The sequence below is a fragment of the Lycium barbarum genome, chromosome 12 (assembly GCF_019175385.1).
Source record: "Lycium barbarum isolate Lr01 chromosome 12, ASM1917538v2, whole genome shotgun sequence".
In the NCBI taxonomy this organism is placed as follows: domain Eukaryota; kingdom Viridiplantae; phylum Streptophyta; class Magnoliopsida; order Solanales; family Solanaceae; genus Lycium; species Lycium barbarum.
Window position 1 is genome coordinate 75,458,544 of NC_083348.1, and position 20,072 is coordinate 75,478,615.

The 20,072-nt window shown below is 36.2% G+C and overlaps 4 protein-coding genes across 4 annotated transcripts; all 4 read right to left on the reverse strand.

Annotated features, from left to right (window-relative positions):
- Positions 1-1,590: 1,590 nt before the first annotated feature.
- On the reverse strand, positions 1,591-2,565 carry LOC132624450 (uncharacterized). The gene has a single exon (XM_060339231.1). It carries the CDS (start codon positions 2,563-2,565, stop codon positions 1,591-1,593), a length of 975 nt encoding a protein of 324 aa, XP_060195214.1.
- Positions 2,566-4,202: 1,637 nt separating this feature from the next.
- LOC132622410 (protein PHLOEM PROTEIN 2-LIKE A9-like) lies at positions 4,203-5,194 on the reverse strand. Its single transcript, XM_060337016.1, has 3 exons — positions 5,042-5,194; positions 4,824-4,900; positions 4,203-4,711 (listed from the first exon to the last, which is right to left on the reverse strand). Exons 1-3 carry the CDS (start codon positions 5,093-5,095, stop codon positions 4,357-4,359), a joined length of 486 nt encoding a protein of 161 aa, XP_060192999.1. The 5' UTR covers positions 5,096-5,194; the 3' UTR covers positions 4,203-4,356.
- A 6,638-nt stretch (positions 5,195-11,832) lies between these two features.
- Positions 11,833-13,527, reverse strand: LOC132624451 (protein PHLOEM PROTEIN 2-LIKE A9-like). The gene is made up of 6 exons (XM_060339232.1): positions 13,513-13,527; positions 13,305-13,398; positions 13,212-13,222; positions 12,620-12,676; positions 12,413-12,489; positions 11,833-12,300 (listed from the first exon to the last, which is right to left on the reverse strand). Exons 1-6 carry the CDS (start codon positions 13,525-13,527, stop codon positions 11,946-11,948), a joined length of 609 nt encoding a protein of 202 aa, XP_060195215.1. The 3' UTR covers positions 11,833-11,945.
- On the reverse strand, positions 13,502-14,457 carry LOC132622039 (protein PHLOEM PROTEIN 2-LIKE A9-like). Its single transcript, XM_060336551.1, has 3 exons — positions 14,338-14,457; positions 14,123-14,199; positions 13,502-14,010 (listed from the first exon to the last, which is right to left on the reverse strand). The coding sequence occupies exons 1-3, from the start codon at positions 14,389-14,391 to the stop codon at positions 13,656-13,658; spliced, it is 486 nt and encodes a 161-aa protein (XP_060192534.1). The 5' UTR covers positions 14,392-14,457; the 3' UTR covers positions 13,502-13,655.
- Between the last annotated feature and the right edge of the window lie 5,615 nt (positions 14,458-20,072).

Here is a 20,072-nt window from a genome sequence, read left to right on the forward strand (position 1 = left end):
TGGTGGAGCAGTGGCCTGGTCATGAAATAATTGGATTCTCAATGGGGAATTATCATCATCCAAAAATTCATATGAGGTAGGAGATGGAGTATTTATTTGTGAAAATGGAAAGGGATTTTCATCAAACCACACATGCCGGGCTATGATTATTTTTCGGCTTGCTAAGTCATAGCATTTGTACCCCCCGATGATTGGAAGGATATCCTAGGAAGACACACGGAGTGGACCTAGACTGCAACTTATGAATTTGTGTGGAGGGAAAGAGAGGAAAGCATACACAGCCAAAGACTCGGAGATGAGAGTAGGATGGATTCTTTTGATAGAGAATGTGAGTGGGTGTTTTCTATGCTAAGAGTTTAGAAGGGAGAATATTGTGGAGGTACGTTGCCATGGCTAAGGCGTGATGCCAATAGGAGGGGGGCATAGATGCATGGTCAAGGTTGTACGAACAATATTATTGATAGATTTAATTTTCTGTTCCGCCTTACCATTTTGGGGGGAAGTGTGGGGACAAGAAAAGCGGAAAAGCATTTCGTTTTGTTCACAAAACTTATGAAAAGTACCATTGTCAAATTCACGCCCGTTGTCACATTGAAAGGTTTTGATTTCTTTTTCAAACTGAGTGCGAATGAAAGTCCGGAAAGACAAGAAGCAATTATAAACTTGGAACTTTGTTTTGATGGGAAAAGTCCAAAGAAAATTAGTGTAATTGTCAAGAAATAAAACATAATATCTGTGACTTGAAGAGCTAAGAACAGGTGAAGTCCATAAATCACTGTGAACAATGTCAAAGGGCATAGTAGTAGTTGAAAGAGAGTCATAAAAGGGAAATTAATTAATTTCCCCAGAGGGCAAGAATGACAAACATTGTTTCGAGCCTTATTACATTCAATAAAATTACTACTACGTAAAGAACTAAGAATAACATCCCCTGGATGACCTAAACGGGAATGCCATATATGAGGAGAGATGACACTAAAAGTAGATGGTGCGGAAGACGAGATGGCTCGAAATTTTTTTGAAGAATGGATAAAGATCACCCGAACTCTCACATCTCATGAGTTTGCTCCCCGTCCGTAAATCCTTCACATAAAAACTAAAAGGATCAAATTCAACAGAAACCATATTATCGATAGTAAATTTACGAACGGAAATAAGGTTTTTGATGAGTTTAAGTGCATGTAAGACATTTTTCAGTTTTAAAGAGGGATTTTCTTGAAGGGATGTATGACCATAACCCCGAATTGGAATCATGTTACCATTACCAACAACAATGCCATTATTTTTGCTCAATTGATAATAAGACGAGAGAGTACCTTGGGAGTTGGTCATATGAGATGTGGCTCCGGTGTCCATGTACCAATTCTTGTCATCGATCAGATTCAACGACATTGTGTGCATAGCTTGATCAATATCTATGGGCGCATACCCACCATGTGATGACGAGGCTGACGAGTAGAACGAATGTGGAGAACGAGGACCAAGAACTCCCTGCTGCGAAGGAGCTGGACGCGACTGCTGCCAGCCGCGGGGCTGCTGCCACCCAGCCGTGGGGAACGGGCACGGTGGAGTGGCCTACGGCTGTTGCCCTCAAGCTGCCCACGGTGGAAAATACCACGACGGGGCAGCGGGTCCCTGCTGCTGTGACGCGGCGGGCTGGTATGCCTGTGCATTGGTGCGGCTGCCCCCGCCGCTGCTTTGTCCATTGCCGCTGCCACCGCGGTTGTTGCGGTTGCCGCCGCTGCAACCGCGGTTGTTACGGTTGCCGCCGCTGCGACCGTGGTTATTTTTCTTTCCACGATTCTGCGAATTCCCACGATTGTTGAAGTTATTTGCAGAGTTATTGGGATGTCCATTTCCTGAGAAATTCTGAGGAGTAACATTGTGGGAAACAAGAGCAGCATTGGAGTCGGAGTCGTGAATGGCGTCCTCGGCATGGCTATCCTCCTCAAGCTCAAGCATCGATCGGACAACGTCAAAAGATGGGAGAGGAGTACGGTGCTGCACCGTCGTGCGAAAAGTTTTATATTCCTCCGACAACCTTCGTAGAAGACGAAGCACAAGTCGTTCGTCGGAAACTTTGTGACCGACGTTGGCGAGATTGTCTGCAAGAACTTTCAGCCTGGTGCAGTATGCTTTCACATTTGGAAAATCCACCAATTTTGTGTTGGTGAATTTTGCATCAAGAGCAAGAGCCCTAGCCGATTTGTTGTCCTGAAAGAGATGAACAAGACGGTCCCAAGCTTCGGCTGCGGTGTCCTCTTGATGAATGATCGTGTTGAGAAGATCATTCGATATCGTACCATATATCCATTGCCGAACAATGTCATCTAGCCGTTCCCATAGGGCCTTAGCAGCAAGTTTTTCGACTGCAGTTGCCGGTGGTGGCACAGTTGGGGAGGCAGGAGGTAAGATGTGGTCAATGACCAAGTTTGCACGACAATGGAGCTTGAAGAGGGTAGCCCAGTTATTGTATTGACTTCCTTCGTAGTCAAGCACAATAGGAATGCATGATTTGATATTGGTGACGGTAGTCGCAGGATGCAACTTGGAGGTGTCAGCCATGGAGAAGAGGAGGGGGAATAGTCGAAGAAGAGGAAAACGAAAAGAGAGGGGGGGGGGGGGGGGGGGGGGTCGGCGGCCAAGGGCTAGGGTTTTTAGGAGAACCTAGTCTGATACCATGTAAGAGAATGTTTTCCTTGATTATTCTGTTCCCTTGAATGGGTTGATATACATGATTTGCAACATAATTGTAGGCTACAAATTAGGAACTAATTTGACTAAATAATTCTAACATATGCTATCCCAAAATAGAAGATTACAAAATATATTTGACTAAATAATATTACATAATCTAACGGTCATATTTAGCATTAAAAGACATGCAAATTTTCTCTCTAATACTGAATAACCAGAACAACTCTCTCAGAGATTATTAATTGTTAAATATTTATAACTAATAATCATGGACATGAAGTGAAGTTGAATATATGTCTTTTTGCAAATTATATATTATTAACTATTGATACATTTAGGTAACATCTCATAATAAAATACGTAGAAATATATATTCAAACAAATCATAAAGTTCTTTTGATTGTTTTTCTTTAAAAAATGTATCCTTATCAGTAGTTACGAAGAGCGAGTTAAATTACAACAAGAAAAACTTACTGGGCGATCTCGCGTAGGAGAAGGAAATCACAAGAAACAATTTTCTGATGGTAGAGTCACTAAGCTAGTCCGACATTGTTTAAAATTGGCGGGGCATTGGAATTTGGATTCTCACGATAATCACAAGTGAGAATAGAAGAACGAAAGAGTTATAGTGTTCTGAATAATAAATTTTTATTCAATAATTGGGGGTATAAATTCACTAGTTGGAAGTTTGCTGAAGGATCACATCCTTTTATCCGAAGAAGCACATCCCTTCATACGAAATCGGGTTTGGGATAGTTGCCAAGCGCATGTTTTTACTATTTATTTTTAAGTGGGAAAATTACGTTTTTAAGAAGGGGTATTTTAGTAATTAAACTTTCAAGTTAGGGAGTTCATGCTTTTAATATAATATAGACAGAAATGTCTGTTGGGTAAATATTCAACAAATTTCTAAATTAATTTTAGCGGAAAAATATTAGAAATGGAAAAATGAATAAAATAAATTTGGTTTAAGAAGATTATCAATCAATCAACCAAATCCGAAGCCGAGCCGAGTAACAAGGACGGCGCAAGGGGAGTCCCTCATCTCAACCCTTTAAGAGCTAAAAGAAGTGCTTCTCTATTTAAGCACACTTATTTTGATTTCCACCACCTACGTGGGACAAAACTCCTTTCCAAAAAGAACTTTGCTTTAAATCTCATTTTCCCTCCATTTCCTTTTTTCCTCCATTTCTCATTCACACCCACTTAGCTAACTTCAACAATAACTGCTTGCAAAAAATAAAGCACAGGCAAAAACTATACAATGTTGTGCACAAACATACAAATCCTTTGCTCTCTCTAAGTTACCGTGTGCAGATGTCTCTAGGTCTCGTTGTCTTTTAGATTCTTCGTCAACTTCTTTTCCTTTTCTCTGAGCTGCATGGCTCTTGCTATTTCTATTCTGAAGATATATTCAACGTTAGAGGCATTGTTTTGTTGTAAGCTTAATGCTTCAGCTACTTTGAGTTATCATTAAGTTCAATATATGAGTGTAAGAGATCATATGATTGTGAACCATAGTTTCATTCATGATGCAAGCAATACAAACACAACTACAAATTAAATATATGTAAGAAAACACACTCTTAACAAAATACATGGAACAAAAAGACGACTTTTAACTTGAGCTTCCTCTCTTATTTCACTCCATCAGCTAAATTAGCTTCTCTCTGTCAAGTTTACACAATGAATTTTGAGACCTCCTTTCCACTTTTTGTTCCAAACTTCATACAACCCAAAACAAAGCTTATCATCAGGATTCCCCTTCCCTTTTGTTATTGTAATAGTTTTTTGTATCATCTTTTTGTCCTTCTCACTTGTCAAATTCACCTTTCTCCATTGAGTGTTATCTCCCCATTTAGCCATAATATAAACCGGTGAATCTTTCCAACCGAACGCACCAGTCATCAGTGACATTGTAAAGCCAATGTCGTATGATTTCTTTTCTACAATATTGTCAATGCAACCAGTTACCTCCAGCCAATTTACTTGTATAAGTTCTGCACCATCATTTCTGTAATTCAAATATATTTAAAAACAATGTTTGCTCAAACTACAAATTAAATAAGTAGTAGTAACACGTTTAATATGATAAACTTAATTAGATTTGATATGCCCAATCTTACTCGTATTTGGGTAACCTCCAAAAGCGCTCATCGTTTCCCCAAACAATATTAAGAGCTTTGGGATATACTATATAACCCTGCAAGCAACAAAAAAATATATTATTATTTGTCAAAGATCTTCATAAAAAAAAAAACATAAACTAAGCATAATGCAAGAAGCAGAGTAATGGGAGAAACAAGAATTGCATATTGGAAGAAATGAATGACATTTCCTGAACCTTTTTTGTTTTACAGAATGTGTGATTGCCTTGATAGTGACATTTTGAAGCCATTTGCTATATAAGTTGAACTCACAAAATTACAAAGAATGTAGAGATTTGAGTGCCTTATAATAATTTGGCCTTACAACAACCAGATATATATAGATATGAAATTTCATGCAACTTCCAACTGCATGCATGCACTCGCCAAAAGGAGCAAAGGGAATCAAGTCACACGGAAGAGGCCTTTGATTAAGAATACCACCAAACAGGACAGAAATGCCTGAAATTCAATCCTCTGAAACTTCAAATACAACATATTTTGATGTTTGTCGAAACTGGCCGGTGCAAATTAAACAATTTTAAAAGATTGACTACAGGTTAAATGATAGTGGTATCCAGATATGGTACCCGTAAAAATTTTACAATTTTTTTTCTAAGAATATGTTTTAATTATCCCTTATTGGCTTACTCGGTGCTAATCTAACTAATCGAACCAGGACCGACAAAAAAGTTAAGAATATACATACTCCGTGCTATAAGTTGTCAAAAATTGAAGCGAATATTGATTAGAACCGCTCTTGGTTTTTGTACTAGAGATTGTGTCCAAATTGCTTAAAAATATTCTACCCACTACAAAGTGCCTTTGTACTATATTCTCACACGGTTAGTATCATATTAGTTCAGATCTTCCACTTTTAGATCTCTTTCCCATTGCTTTTTTAATCAACTATCCCTTGATCCTAGTCAGCCCAAATTAATTACCTAGCCACGTAAACTTGACTTGGAGAAATCAGACTAACGGCCACGTTAAGTTTAGTTCGGTGACGCCGGATCAACGGATACACTTCTCTCATCTCGGGTCAGTCGCCTTCGGTGCAATCCCCCGATCTCTAGAAAAGACCAAATATACTCGTGCTCATTTGGTCCTACCCTCGGCCCCCGATCTCACCGATCTTGCATATACCCGATTTTTACCGTATACATACATGCTTGCCTCCATATTTCTATTATTTCTTATAATTCTTGATATGATTGTTACTTCAATTCATTTTGGTAAGTATATTTCAAATTTTCAACGGATTTGCAATTTAAACAAGGCAAAATATTGATTTCATGAATGATCACTTAACTTTTATTTTATTGCATTAATAACTCCAAATTATTTTTATAATGAATAATTTATTCAACTTTTATTTTTGTCATCATAAAAAGTCGCTCAACTTTATATTAAAAAGAAAACAAAATATAAAAATTCGAAAGAGAAAACCCCTCATAGTTTTGCTTATACACAAAAAAGAATTCTCTTAAGGTACGTTATTATTGTATTGGCGTGGATGCAGAAGGTGGGGCGAGCACACAAGATATATAAAATATATTACTCAAAGAACAACAAGAAAAATTGAACGCTAGAAGGAGGGCTTGAACCTCCGACCTTGTACAATGGAAAAAGAGGGACATACATGTGGAAGAAGATGTTGCAGTGTAGAGACTTAATAGAACAAGAAATATGGTGGCAGGTTAAACAAGGAAACTCGTATTTTTGGCTAGACAACTGGACAGGAATGGGGGCTTTATACCAAAATATGCCTCCAGATTTCATATTTGATAGAACAGTGGTATTAGTGCAGGAAATGGTGCTGGAAGAAGAATGGGATGAAGGAAGATTAATGGAGATTCTCCCAGGTAATATTGTTGAATATATTATCCAGAACATTAAGCCACCAAATCCTGATGGAGTCCAAGATAAACCTTTCTGGAAACTAGATACTAGAGGCAAATTTACAGTGGGAACAGCTTTCAATTTGCTGAGGCAGAGAATGGATACTAATGAGTTGTACAAGAGAATTTGGATAAAAGGATTACCAGTGAAGATCTCATTTTTTCTATGGAGACTATGGAAAGCTAAAATACCTCTAGATGAGATAGTGAAGAAGTGGGGCTTTCAGTTTCCTTCCAGATGTTTCTGTTGTGATAAGCCTAAAGAGGAAACTATAGCACATTTGTTTTTAAAGTCCCCTGTTGCACAATATTCATGGAACATTTTCTGCAGACCCATGGGATTAAATATTCAAAATCTTCAGCTGAGTCAAGTTATTAATTTGTGGTGGGATGCCCCAGTAAATCAACATGTAAAATATATTTTCCAAGCAGTGCCATAGTTGCAGGTGTGAGAATTCAATAGCATGCCATTTATACAGGATTTCACTGTGATTACATGGCATTAGGCTCAACCACCTCAACAGCTTGCTTGTGGCATGTGATTCTTATAAAGTTCATAGCAATTAATTTAGAGCCATCCAGTAACTATGCCTCGTAAACAATTATGCTGGATGGGCAATAATATCAACATATCGGTGTTTCCCCAATACCATAGCTTATAAAGCAAATTTGTATTGGCACCAAGTCAACAAAGTAGTAATGGATGGTTATTATCCAAGAAGTAAGTATCCCTTCCTTATTTTCCAACGGCACCTTAACTTGTTCTCAACTGGTAACTAAGCATGCACATCTAGACATCTAAACTCATTCCCACTGTATCTCGTGGACACCTGACACTGACGTGGCACATACATTTTGGAGGTGTCTAGATGATTATTTTGTAAAGTTGGAGTGTTCAATTGACACATTGGAGACGAGTTGAGTTGTCTAGATGATCATTTTGTAAAGTTGGAGTGTTCAATTGACATATTGAAAATGAGTTAAGGTGTCTAGATGATCATTTTGTAAGTTAGAGTGTTCAGGCCAAGTATAAAAATGTCTATCTACTTATTATGCCTTTTCTAACCATACTCTTTGCTCAATTTTTAATTTTAAAAGGCAAGCCAGTCCTGACAGCACTGTTATTTTTTGAAGAATAAAAAGAAGAGAAATTACCAAAATATCCATGAGGAATAGCAACAGTAGATCCCTGAAGCTTCGTTCCTCTAAAATGAGCTTCCTCCACACTTAACCCATCAACAATCACACCTTCATTTCATTCACAAATTCAAACACCAATTAACCAAAAGACTGTGTTACACCTCGTAGTTTCGTACGTTAAAGATTTATAAGTGTTGGATGTTTCAAGTCTGGATACTAAAGTTACTTTCAAGGATATACGAGAACATGTGCACCAATGTTTTTGGTTATGAGGGTTTAAGTTCATATAGTAAGCTATGGGAGGATTGGAGAGCAAGTTATTTAGGGGAATTAAGTTTTTGGAATTTTGGAGAAAAATATGAGGGGCAATTTTGGCCCAAATTTGAGGAAGATCTTTTAGTATATGTGGAGTTTTGAAGCAAAGCAAAAGCCTAAATTGAAGTTCATGGAGACTAGTTTCCAACGCAACAAACCCCTCATCGATACGACATCGGAGTAGAGAATTATAGACGTTACAATTTAGCCGGGCAGAGCAGGGGACTGCACTGCGCGAACACACAGTGTCGCGCGCTGCTACAGTGCCACCGACTTAAATCCACTATATAAGGGCTAAAATCCATATTTTCCTCCATAATAAACTTCCCAAATACTCTAGAAAGCTCAGCCAACATAGGAGAGCTTATATACACCACAAAGTGAGGATTTTACATAATTTTTAAGTGACGGAGTATTAAACGAGGTCTGAGTAACGTGTAGTCGCGATTATAGTTTTGTTTTGTGTTGAAGTTGACTTGGATTCAAGTAAACATTGAAGATTTTTCTATTCTAGAAAAAGTAAGATATGATTCTCTTTTTATTAATATTGATTCAGGAATATTTACGAGAATAAGAGTTATAATTATTGCGTTGGTATGGTTGGCGTATGGATTGAGGTTTGAAGAAAGTTTTGCATGAAATTGTGCATATTTATCTTGTAGAATCTTGATGATATTGTTTTTGATGTTGGTATGGTTGTTGTTATTGTGATTTCGGGCTAGGCATATATATAGGGGAGATGCTGCCCGAAGTTCGGCAGATTCTAAATGAATTCGAATTAAAGGCTTAAGATGAACATGTGAGGATGAGTCTAATAATAGTGTGAATTGTTTTATATGTAGATTACGGGATTGCAAACGATCTTAAGTAAATTTCAAGACAGGAAGTAAGTTGAAAAGTCGAGAAATAAGCCTCCAGATATGTTAAGGCTAGTCCCTTTCTTTCTAAAGGAATGATCATTTTGTTATAAACCTTTGTGTCATACCCATAATATCCTTGGTTCCATAAATGCTAAGAGTCCATGAATCTAATGATCCTTATGATGTTATTGAGCTTCTAAAGGCATGATTCTTTTCCTACCAACCCATGCATGAATTCCATAAAAATCCTCATTTCCAAGAATGTTAGAGACTCAAGGCTCTTAAAGTTTTTATGATGCTAAAGATGAATATTTTTTTTATGATAACCACGACGATGATTAGGAGGGATTTATTTATCAAAGCTCCAAGGCATACGGATTTCATGTTATTATGAGATGATTGAGCTTACTTTACAATTTCTTAATTTTGGGTAATCTCACCTTATGACCCTTGTTCCTTCAAGGTGGGATAAACGATGATGATTGATCCATAATATAATCGGAGGCTACCGACCTTACGTCACTCCGATATAGTTGTGGCTTTTGATTGGGCTCTCATACATGCTTTATATATATGTATGTATTTTCTCACACCGCGTCGCGCTATAGTCGGCCGGGCATGGCACGTAGATGTGCACACCACTGCAGTGGGCATGTTATGATATCGCCCCGGACGCGGGAGGTCCGGATGCGGGCTAATGATGATAACACCGAGCCTTAATGACCGGGCATGATACTATATATATGACACCGAGCCGTAATGGCCGGGCATGGTACTATATATATGTATAAAAAATGTTTTTTTTAAAGTTAAGCATGCATGACATCCGCCTCAAGAGGCATCTAGACGTACAGGTTATCTCTCTCTTATTTCATGTTACATTTCATATCTGTATTATGTTGTTATCCATGCCTTACATACTCAGTACATTATTCGTACTGACGTCCCTTCTTGTGGACGTTGTGTTCATGCCCGCAGGTTTAGGTAGTCAAGCGAGCAGCCCAGCGCAGTTGAATCTTCCCTCAGCTGCAGTCAGTGCGCTCCACTTGGTTCGGAGCCGCCGTCTATTTTGGTATGATATTTTGATTTGTACATATGGGTATAACGAAGCCTTGTCCCGTCCTTGCTACAGTTTATATTCCATCGAGGTATGTAGACATTTGTACGTAGTTAGGAAGTTATGTAGCCTTTTCGGCTCTATGATACTCGTGATATTGTAGCGACCTTGTTGGTTCGTATATGCACATATATGTTGGATTACCGGATATTTTTATGTTGGGCCCATTCTGCGTGCAGGTATTCTTTGAGTTATGTTATATGTTGTTCAAGGTAACTGTTAAGTCAGGTGGTTCCCGGCCTATGGGTCGGAACCCGTCATGCCCCACGTTAGGGTGTGACAGAATGTTCTTTGGATAACTTAATTTTAAGGAAACATGAAGAAACGTACCCTTCGGCCGTCTAGTTTACCAAACCTGGCCGAAGTATACACTTTTGGTATACACAAGGCCGACCAAATGAAAACGACTGTAACAAAGGTAACATTATTCAACTTTTAGTTTTTTTTTTAAATATCATTCACCTTAATATCAATAAATCATAAATTACAAAGCTGAGGGAGCATAAGCTCAACCCACTGTTCTAGTTTGCAGGTAATAACTGTTATTCAAATTGTGATCAAAACAATAAACGTCGTTAGTAAAAAAATGTTCAAACAACGCAACAATATTTTAATAAAACCAAGAAAACAAAATGACAGAATAATATCCGACACCACAGAATTCACTGTGTGTCCTTAAATAATTTAATCCCCTTAAGTCCCGAGGATATGGATTACTTCCTCCAAAGATAAAACGGATAAACCTATCAAAGGAGTAGCAGTACCTCAAACGCCTATGACTTCACGCGAACTCAAAGATGGCAACGAATCACACAAGTCAGTTACTCAGTTTTTATTTTGTAAAAGTATGCATAATGCAGATGGTATGCAGAATTTATGTTGTGCAGAAAATGAGGCATGTCCTCTGTATTTATAGCCAGCGAAATACCTGTTCAGAACAGGTATGGTGTCTGCTCGGAAAGGCCATGCCTTTTCAGAAAATAGAAATGTCTGTTGGGAAAATATTACACAAATTTCTAAATTAATTTTAGCAGAAAATACTAGAAATGGAAAAATGAATAAAATAAATTTGGTCTAAAAACATTACAAATCAATTGATCAAAGCCAAGGCGAGTCGAGCAACAATGACGGCGCGAGAGAAATTCGTCTCCTTAACTATCTAAGAGCTAAAGAAGTGCTTCTCTATTTAAGCACACTTATTTTCCTTTCCACCACCTATATGGGACAAAGCTCCTTTCCAAAAAAGACTTTGTTTTAAATCTCATTTTCCTTCTATTTTCTTTTTTCATTCACACCCACTTAGCTAACTTCATTCATTAGCTAGCTTCAACAATAATTGCTCGCAAAAAATAAAGCATAGGCAAAAACTACACAATGTTTTGCACAAACATACAAGTCCTTTTCTCTCTCTAAGTTACCGTGTGCAGATGTCTCTAGGTCTCGTTGTCTTTTAGATTCTTCGTCAAATTCTTTTCCTTTTCTCTGAACTGCATGTGGCTCTTGCTATTTCTATTCTGAAGATATATTCAATGTTAGAGGCATTGTTTTGTTGTAAGCTTAATGCTTCTACTTTTAGATCTCATGAAGTTCAATATATGAGTGTAAGAGATCATATGATTGTGAATCATAGTTTCATTCATGATGCAAGCAATACAAACACAACAAACAAAATAAATATATGTAAGAAAACAAACTCTAACAAAATACATGGAACAAAAATGTGACTTTTAACTTGAGCTTCCTCTCTTATTTCACTCCATTAGCTAAATTAGCTTCTCTCTGTTAAGTTTACACAATGAATTTTGAGACCTCCTTTCCACGTTTTGTTCCAAACTTCATACAACCCAAAACAAAGCTTATCATCAGGATTCCCCTTCCCTTTTGTTATAGTAATAGTTTTTTGTATCATCTTTTTGTCCTTCTCACTTGTCAAATTCACCTTTCTCCATTGAGCGTTATCTCCCCATTTAGCCATAATATAAACCGGTGAGTCATTCCAACCGAACGCATCAGTCATCAATGACATTGTAAAGCCAATGTCGTGTGATTTCTTTTCTACAATATTGTCAATGCAACCAGTTACCTCCAGCCAATTTATTTGTATAAGTTCTGCAACATCATTTCTGTAATTTAAATATATTTAATAACAATGTTTGCTCAAACTACAAATTAAATAAGTAGTAGTAACACGTTTAATATGATAAACTTAATTAGATTTGATATGCCCAATCTTACTCGTATTTTGGTAACCTCCAAAAGCGCTCATCGTTTCCCCAAACAATATTAAGAGCTTTGGGATATACTATATAACCCTGCAAGCAACAAAAAAAAATATTATTTGTCAAAGATCTTCATAAAAAAAAAACATAAACTAAGCATAATGCAAGAAGCAAAGTAAACAAGAATTGCAATATTGGAAGAAATGCATGAAATTTCCTGCACCTTTTCTGTTTTACAGAATGTGTGATTGCCTAGATAGTGACATTTTGAAGCCGTTTGCTATATTAGTTGAACTCACAAAATTACAAAGAATGTGGAGATTTGAGTGCCTTATAATAATTTGGCCTACAATAATCATATATATATATATATAGACATGAAATTTTATGCACCTTCCAGCTGCATGCACGCACTTGCCGAAAGGAGGTAAAGCGAATCAAGTCATTAGCTAAGAATATCACCAACCAACGTAGAAACAGCTTTCTCACACGGTATTATATTCTCACACGGTAAGTGCTGGCCTGGAAACAACTTTCCATTATTTATAAGTTAACTTTTATACCTTTTATAAGAAGATTATCAATCAATCAACCAAATCCGAAGCCGGGCCGAGTAACAAGGACGGCGCAAGGGGAGTCCCTCATCTCAACTCTTTAAGAGCTAAAAGAAGTGCTTCTCTATTTAAGCACACTTATTTTGATTTCCACCACCTACGTGGGACAAAACTCCTTTCCAAAAAGAACTTTGCTTTAAATCTCATTTTCCCTCCATTTCCTTTTTTCCTCCATTTCTCATTCACACCCACTTAGCTAACTTCAACAATAACTGCTTGCAAAAAATAAAGCACAGGCAAAAACTATACAATGTTTTGCACAAACATACAAATCCTTTGCTCTCTCTAAGTTACCGTGTGCAGATGTCTCTAGGTCTCGTTGTCTTTTAGATTCTTCGTCAACTTCTTTTCCTTTTCTCTGAGCTGCATGGCTCTTGCTATTTCTATTCTGAAGATATATTCAACGTTAGAGGCATTGTTTTGTTGTAAGCTTAATGCTTCAGCTACTTTGAGTTATCATTAAGTTCAATATATGAGTGTAAGAGATCATATGATTGTGAACCATAGTTTCATTCATGATGCAAGCAATACAAACACAACTACAAATTAAATATATGTAAGAAAACACACTCTTAACAAAATACATGGAACAAAAAGACGACTTTTAACTTGAGCTTCCTCTCTTATTTCACTCCATCAGCTAAATTAGCTTCTCTCTGTCAAGTTTACACAATGAATTTTGAGACCTCCTTTCCACTTTTTGTTCCAAACTTCATACAACCCAAAACAAAGCTTATCATCAGGATTCCCCTTCCCTTTTGTTATTGTAATAGTTTTTTGTATCATCTTTTTGTCCTTCTCACTTGTCAAATTCACCTTTCTCCATTGAGTGTTATCTCCCCATTTAGCCATAATATAAACCGGTGAATCTTTCCAACCGAACGCACCAGTCATCAGTGACATTGTAAAGCCAATGTCGTATGATTTCTTTTCTACAATATTGTCAATGCAACCAGTTACCTCCAGCCAATTTACTTGTATAAGTTCTGCACCATCATTTCTGTAATTCAAATATATTTAAAAACAATGTTTGCTCAAACTACAAATTAAATAAGTAGTAGTAACACGTTTAATATGATAAACTTAATTAGATTTGATATGCCCAATCTTACTTGTATTTGGGTAACCTCCAAAAGCGCTCATCGTTTCCCCAAACAATATTAAGAGCTTTGGGATATACTATATAACCCTGCAAGCAACAAAAAAATATATTATTATTTGTCAAAGATCTTCATTAAAAAACATAAACGAAGCATAATGCAAGAAGCAAAGTAATGGGAGAAACAAGAATTGCAATATTGGAAGAAATGCATGAAATTTCCTGCACCTTTTCTGTTTTACAGAATGTGTGATTGCCTTGATAGTGATATTTTGAAGCCATTTGCTATATTAGTTGAACTCACAAAATTACAAAGAATGCGGAGATTTGAGTGCCTTATAATAATTTGGCCTACAATAATCAGATATATATATATATATACATGAAATTTTATGCACCTGCAGCTGCATGCATGCACTTGCCAAAATGAGGTAAAGTGAATCAAGTCATTAGCTAAGAATACCACCAACCAACGTAGAAACAACTTTCTCACATGGTATTATATTCTCACACGGTAAGTGGTGGCCTAGAAACAACTTTCCATTATTTATAAGTTAACTTTTAGACCTTTTCTCATTGCCTTTTTTAATTCAAAACTATCACTTGATCTTAGTCAGCCCAAATTATCTCAAGCGAAGTCATAACTTTCTAAAGATCTAGAAAAAAGTTGCAAGTTGTATTCTAATTGACTTTTCTTAATCTTATATTCCCTAGCTCCGGCCTTCGTCCCACAATATTCTTCATGTTTCACTTTCCTCAAGTTATAGTCTAAGTGACCTTTCTTAATATTATAAATAGTATTTTTTTATAATTTATTTATATCTAAATTGTAATTTTAAAATATTGAACTAATCTAATTTAATTTAATTCAGAATTAGTTTAATTAAATGGACTCTTGAAAAACGAAATATGACAACTAATATGAAATGGAGGGATTAATGATTTTTTAAATTCACTCTTTTGCTCTATTTAAGTTTACTAAGCAACCTTCCACATAGAATATTTGACCACTTGATTCTGTTTTTTTTTTTTTTAAAAGAAAATAATCGGTGATAAGGAGGCAAATAATCAATTTATGCCTAAGCCGACAGAAAGCATAATAAGCAAAGGGCCTAAGTGCGACCAAATTAAAGGGTCAAAATTCCTCTTATTAAATGTTGAATTTAATAACGAAAAAGAGTGTGGAGTTCCTTTTAATATTTCCGGCATATATCTATAGGGGTGGGCGTTCGGTTTTTCGGTTTGATTTTATCAAATTTCGGTTTGGCTATTTCGGTTTCGGTTTTTTGAAGGTGAACACCGAACCAAACTAGTTCGGTTCGGTTCTTTTGATTTCGGTTTTTTGAAATTCGGTTCGGTTCGGTTTCGGTTTTTTCAATTCGGTTTTTTTGATATGATATTAGAAGTGATTCCATTTACACTAATTCATATTCTCAAAAGCAATAAAACATAAAACTGATAGATTGAAATCAAAATCAAACAAACAGGATACACAAGAACAGAAAATCATAACCACGATATAGGATTACTAGGTGTTATATACATACCGTAAGAATAATTAAGAAAACACATAAAGGACATACATTAATCCTAAAGACACATCCTGGTCACCTTTTTTTGTTAAGGATATTTGATTTTCTCAACTGAAGTAGAAAATTAGGGATACAAAAGCAAAAGAGGGCTTATTACAATTGTTTTTTTTTTTTTTTTTTTTGCTTAAACTTAATGGCCTGAACTATTTAAATTTGTTTCGGTAATGTATTAAATTTCGATGGGCGTTCGGTTCGTCGGTTCGATTTTATCAAACTTCGGCTCGGCTATTTCGATTTCGGTTTTTTAAAGGTGGACACCAAATACCGAACCAAACTAATTCGGTTCGGTTTTTTGGTTTTCGGTATTTATGCCCACCCCTATTATATATACTAGTACGGGATAGAGTAATCTTATATTTAATGTGAGATCAATGCAACTTTTTTACTATAAAGGAACTATTATATTTATCTCATCTCTAAATGATCTAACGATATTTTGTAATCACTTAAACTACTAATAAAAAGAAAATGTATCATAACTTTGCCGGTCCCAACTCCCAACTATTACGATGAAAGGTGCAATTTAAATGAATTTAAATGGAAGCTTCATTAAATAAGCAAGAAATAAATAGCCTTTTTTGAATCTCTGGCCAAGTTTTGTCCCAACTTCATCCCTTTAATTTACAGCACACTCCTTCTCTTACTTTTTCGTGAATCTGCCTTAATTTAAGCCTTTTCTGGTAAATACGTTTGAACAACTCTTATTTGTCGTGATTTCTAACAGTTGTCTCAAATTACTTGTCGTTTTAGAAGTTCAAGACAATTAATTCTTCCTTTCCTATTTTACGCTTAGCAGCAATTATTTTTGAAGACTACAAACATCTCAATTATGGGGAGATGACACAAAAATAGAGTAAATATTCAGCAAAGAGATATTATATGTTAAGACATAAATTATGGTAAAATGGTCGAAATCCCTCTTAATTAATATCTTTTTAAAGATCGTGTAAAAATATAAATGCGACAAATAATTTGAGATGAAAAGAGCATCAAATTAGTGGCTCCATTAAGTTAGACCGATCATTTATTTGAAGAGACAATTGCAACCCTAGCTTATTCTTAACTAAGAAATCTAATTGTACTACCTATAATGAGTTAGTTTACTGGTTTGAATCACTATTGGTTGTCATTCTCAGTTTAGTGAAGCTAGTCAGTTTCAGCTCTCTTTCTCTTTTATATTCTCCTTGCTCAGCTAGAAGTGTATCCAACTCTTGCATGCTTTGCTCGTAACTAAGTGCCTACTGCTTCCATTTCTCTGCCTCTCTTTCCTTTTCCTCAAGTTGTGCATGGTGCTCGGCTTCAGACACAAGATTTTTCTTACACAGTTGCCGGAGTAAGATGTGTGCTTCTGCTTCTCCATCCTTAATTCGTCCCCTCAGGCTAACGGCAGGTTTGATTGATCCTTCCAAGTTAGCGGTCAGCCACTCCAAATAGTTATCCTCATATCCAGCTTGGTATCTGTTTGGCTCAATTGAATCTGCTTTCATGGTTTCTCTCAATTTCCACATACTTATAACTTCTTTTGCAAGAATTTTTCCCTCTTTGTAGTCGGCTCGATAATGATCCATGTCTGCTACTAAAGGTATATTTTGCTTTCTTCCAGATTGTCTTAAAACTCTCAGTAGGGCATAAGGTTGCAAGCCCCAAAGTCCCATCAAAACTAAAAACGGCACGATCTTTGTACGAAACACCAAACCCTCAGATGGAAACCAACTGAACATCCACCGAATTGAATCATCGTTCAAACGGCTAAGAAGTCTTACCCACCCTTCTACACAATTTGGCTTTTCAAATGATTTATTAGTCAAAATAGCGTCTGGAACATGTCCTAGAATGTGATTTTCACCCGTCGACTTTCGAAATACTAGACCTCTGTCAACCTTTTGAAGATGTTCTATCAACCAAATCTGTAAAAGCAAGTTGCACCCCTCAAAATGCTTGTACCCGTGTTTACAACGTCCTAACGCTCGATAGATATCTGCCACGACCATAGGGACCACAATGTAGTATTTCCCGTCAATGCCACCAAATAGAGCTTCAGTTACAGTAATGAGACGGGTGTGAATATATCTTGTTGCTCCTTTAGGGAACACCATAGTTCCCAAGAAACACACCGCGAAAGCGAAGCACCGTTTTTGTTTCCAAGAGTCATACGAGAAAAATTCATCTTAATGGTTGGTGAAACTTTGTTGATAGCCAAATCTATGATACAAGTAATCGTACGGTATCGTAGACCCTTGTAAGCATTCTACGCCTTTGCCCTTCCTGAATCCGAAACTGTCAACAAATTCCTTTGGTAAAGGTTCCTTTAGAATAATCATGCCACAGTTTTGCCATTTTTTCTTCTTATGTAACAAAGCTGCATTTTCTACATAGCCTCCTATTTCTTCTAACAATGGAGTCATTTCAATGTTGCCGAATCTAAACACAACCCTTTTCTCATCCCAAAACACAGTTGCCGCCTCGATGATGTTTCTACACGGTTGGATATCCATTAAAGACGGTAAGTACCCCAACGCTCTACGTACCATACGCTGTCAGTAGTCACCCAAATCAATCCATCATGCTTTTAATTGAGGAGGGACGCTCAAAACCATGCTAAACCTCGGGTAAATATTGTGTTGACTCATGGCTACCTGCGTTCACAAATGGTTAGTTCTACCTAAATAGCACATGGTCCACATAACACACATGTTTATCTTTCAAATCAATGCACATAACGTGATAATCGTCGCTTGGGGTCATAGAACCACTCGGACATTTAGACGAGGTTGACTAATGGATTTAATACACCTGGGGTATTAAGCCTCCTAGGTTTGCGTGATACATGTCCTTAAAGAGGATTTTGGTTTAGCTCTATCTTAGCTGACTAGGAACTGGTTTCCTATGACACAAGGCTCCCCCAAGTGGACAACTTGGGAGTGGAAAGTCTGTGGCTGTCGAATTCACCGCCGATCGACTAAATCTAAAAGATCGATCCAACTAAAGGGTGATTTAGTAGTACACGGCCGCGAACCGCGAAATCGCTTTAAGTGTGTGAATTTGTGTGAATTTTCCAGGAGTGGAGGAAGTATGAGCGGAATGCCAATTTAATAAAAGCAAAAATATACATATTACATAGAAGAGGCAAAGAAGGAATAAAACAATAATAAAAACATTTAAAAGCATATAAAGCAACAATAAAGGCAAAATAAACAAACAAAACATCCAACAAATTTTATTAACCTAAGTCTGTTATGGTTAGAACCTAAAGTCCCAGCAGAGTCGCCAAATTGTTATACCCCATTTAAACGGGTTAAAGTAGAGTACAACATATTGGTGATTCCTATTTGTTTTATTTTAAGGAGTCGCCACCTAATTAATTTAATGGTGAATTAGGACACCTAATTTATTAGCTAAGGTAAAGCCTAACTAAACCTCCGTTAATGGTCTCCTTAATTAGCGTGATTCTAGGTAAAGGTTCTAGATTATCCTAAAGGGAAGGGGTTAGGCATCCTTTAGAATCCGTTAACTACGGTTAACCGGTCAAACTTAGGTTAATAAATTAGGGCTAAAGAGGCAAATATAGCATTTAAATTTTAAGAAAAATGGCTTGTAAATGTTGCTAGGGTTTTAAAGAAAAATATAATAATGCTATTTAAAATAATACTTATAAATGTTGTTAAAGCTTTAAATGGAAATACAATAATGCTATTTAAAATTTGATTTGTAGAAGATATAATGATATGCATAAAAAAAGACTTTAAATGCTAATTAAAATAGGACTTATAAATGTTGCTAAGGGTTTAAATGAAAAAATAATGCTATTTAAAATAAGACTTGCAAAAAATATAATAGTTTGCATATAAGTAATAGCTTTTAAGAGAAGACTTAGCAAATCTGAACTTTGGATAAAATTATGTTATATGAATATGGCGATATAGACAAATCTAAACTTATTCTTTATAAATAGGATGCAAAAGGAAGTGAGTTTTCTTTCTCTTTTTTTTTATTAACTTTATTTAACTATATCCGGCTAAAAAAAATTATATAATTGGATAAATCTTGGAAAATTGTTTATAAAATATACTTGAGTTCATATTTGCGTATTAGTGATGTTTTAAAATTTCTAAGATAGGAAGAATAAATCATGATTCCTTTAGCTCAAAATATGTAGTCATGCTATTTTGAAAATCAATTATTCTAATAAAATAAAATAAAAAATAATATAGATGCTATAAATAATTTTAACATAAAAAAGGGAATGAAACCTATGGGACTAATTGTTAGTTTCTCTTTTAAATTAACTACCCATCATACTAAACAAACCCACTAATTCCGCTAAGGTTCATTCTAGCTAAGAAAACAAACAAAGTAAAGTATTAGTTGTAC

Excerpts from the sequence above, each read along its gene's own strand:
- LOC132622410 (XM_060337016.1), bottom strand. The coding sequence starts at position 5,095 with ATGGCTTCAAAATGTCACTATCAAGGCAATCACACATTCTGTAAAACA. Across the intron at positions 4,901-5,041 it reads CATTCTGTAAAACAAAAAAG|GGTTATATAGTATATCCCAA; the intron begins GTTCAGGAAATG and ends TGTTGCTTGCAG. Across the intron at positions 4,712-4,823 it reads TGGAGGTTACCCAAATACGA|AAATGATGGTGCAGAACTTA; the intron begins GTAAGATTGGGC and ends TTTGAATTACAG.
- LOC132624450 (XM_060339231.1), bottom strand. The coding sequence starts at position 2,565 with ATGGCTGACACCTCCAAGTTGCATCCTGCGACTACCGTCACCAATATC.
- LOC132624451 (XM_060339232.1), bottom strand. Across the intron at positions 12,490-12,619 it reads CATTCTGTAAAACAGAAAAG|GGTTATATAGTATATCCCAA; the intron begins GTGCAGGAAATT and ends TGTTGCTTGCAG. Across the intron at positions 12,301-12,412 it reads TGGAGGTTACCAAAATACGA|AAATGATGTTGCAGAACTTA; the intron begins GTAAGATTGGGC and ends TTTAAATTACAG.
- LOC132622039 (XM_060336551.1), bottom strand. The coding sequence starts at position 14,391 with ATGGCTTCAAAATATCACTATCAAGGCAATCACACATTCTGTAAAACA. Across the intron at positions 14,200-14,337 it reads CATTCTGTAAAACAGAAAAG|GGTTATATAGTATATCCCAA; the intron begins GTGCAGGAAATT and ends TGTTGCTTGCAG. Across the intron at positions 14,011-14,122 it reads TGGAGGTTACCCAAATACAA|AAATGATGGTGCAGAACTTA; the intron begins GTAAGATTGGGC and ends TTTGAATTACAG.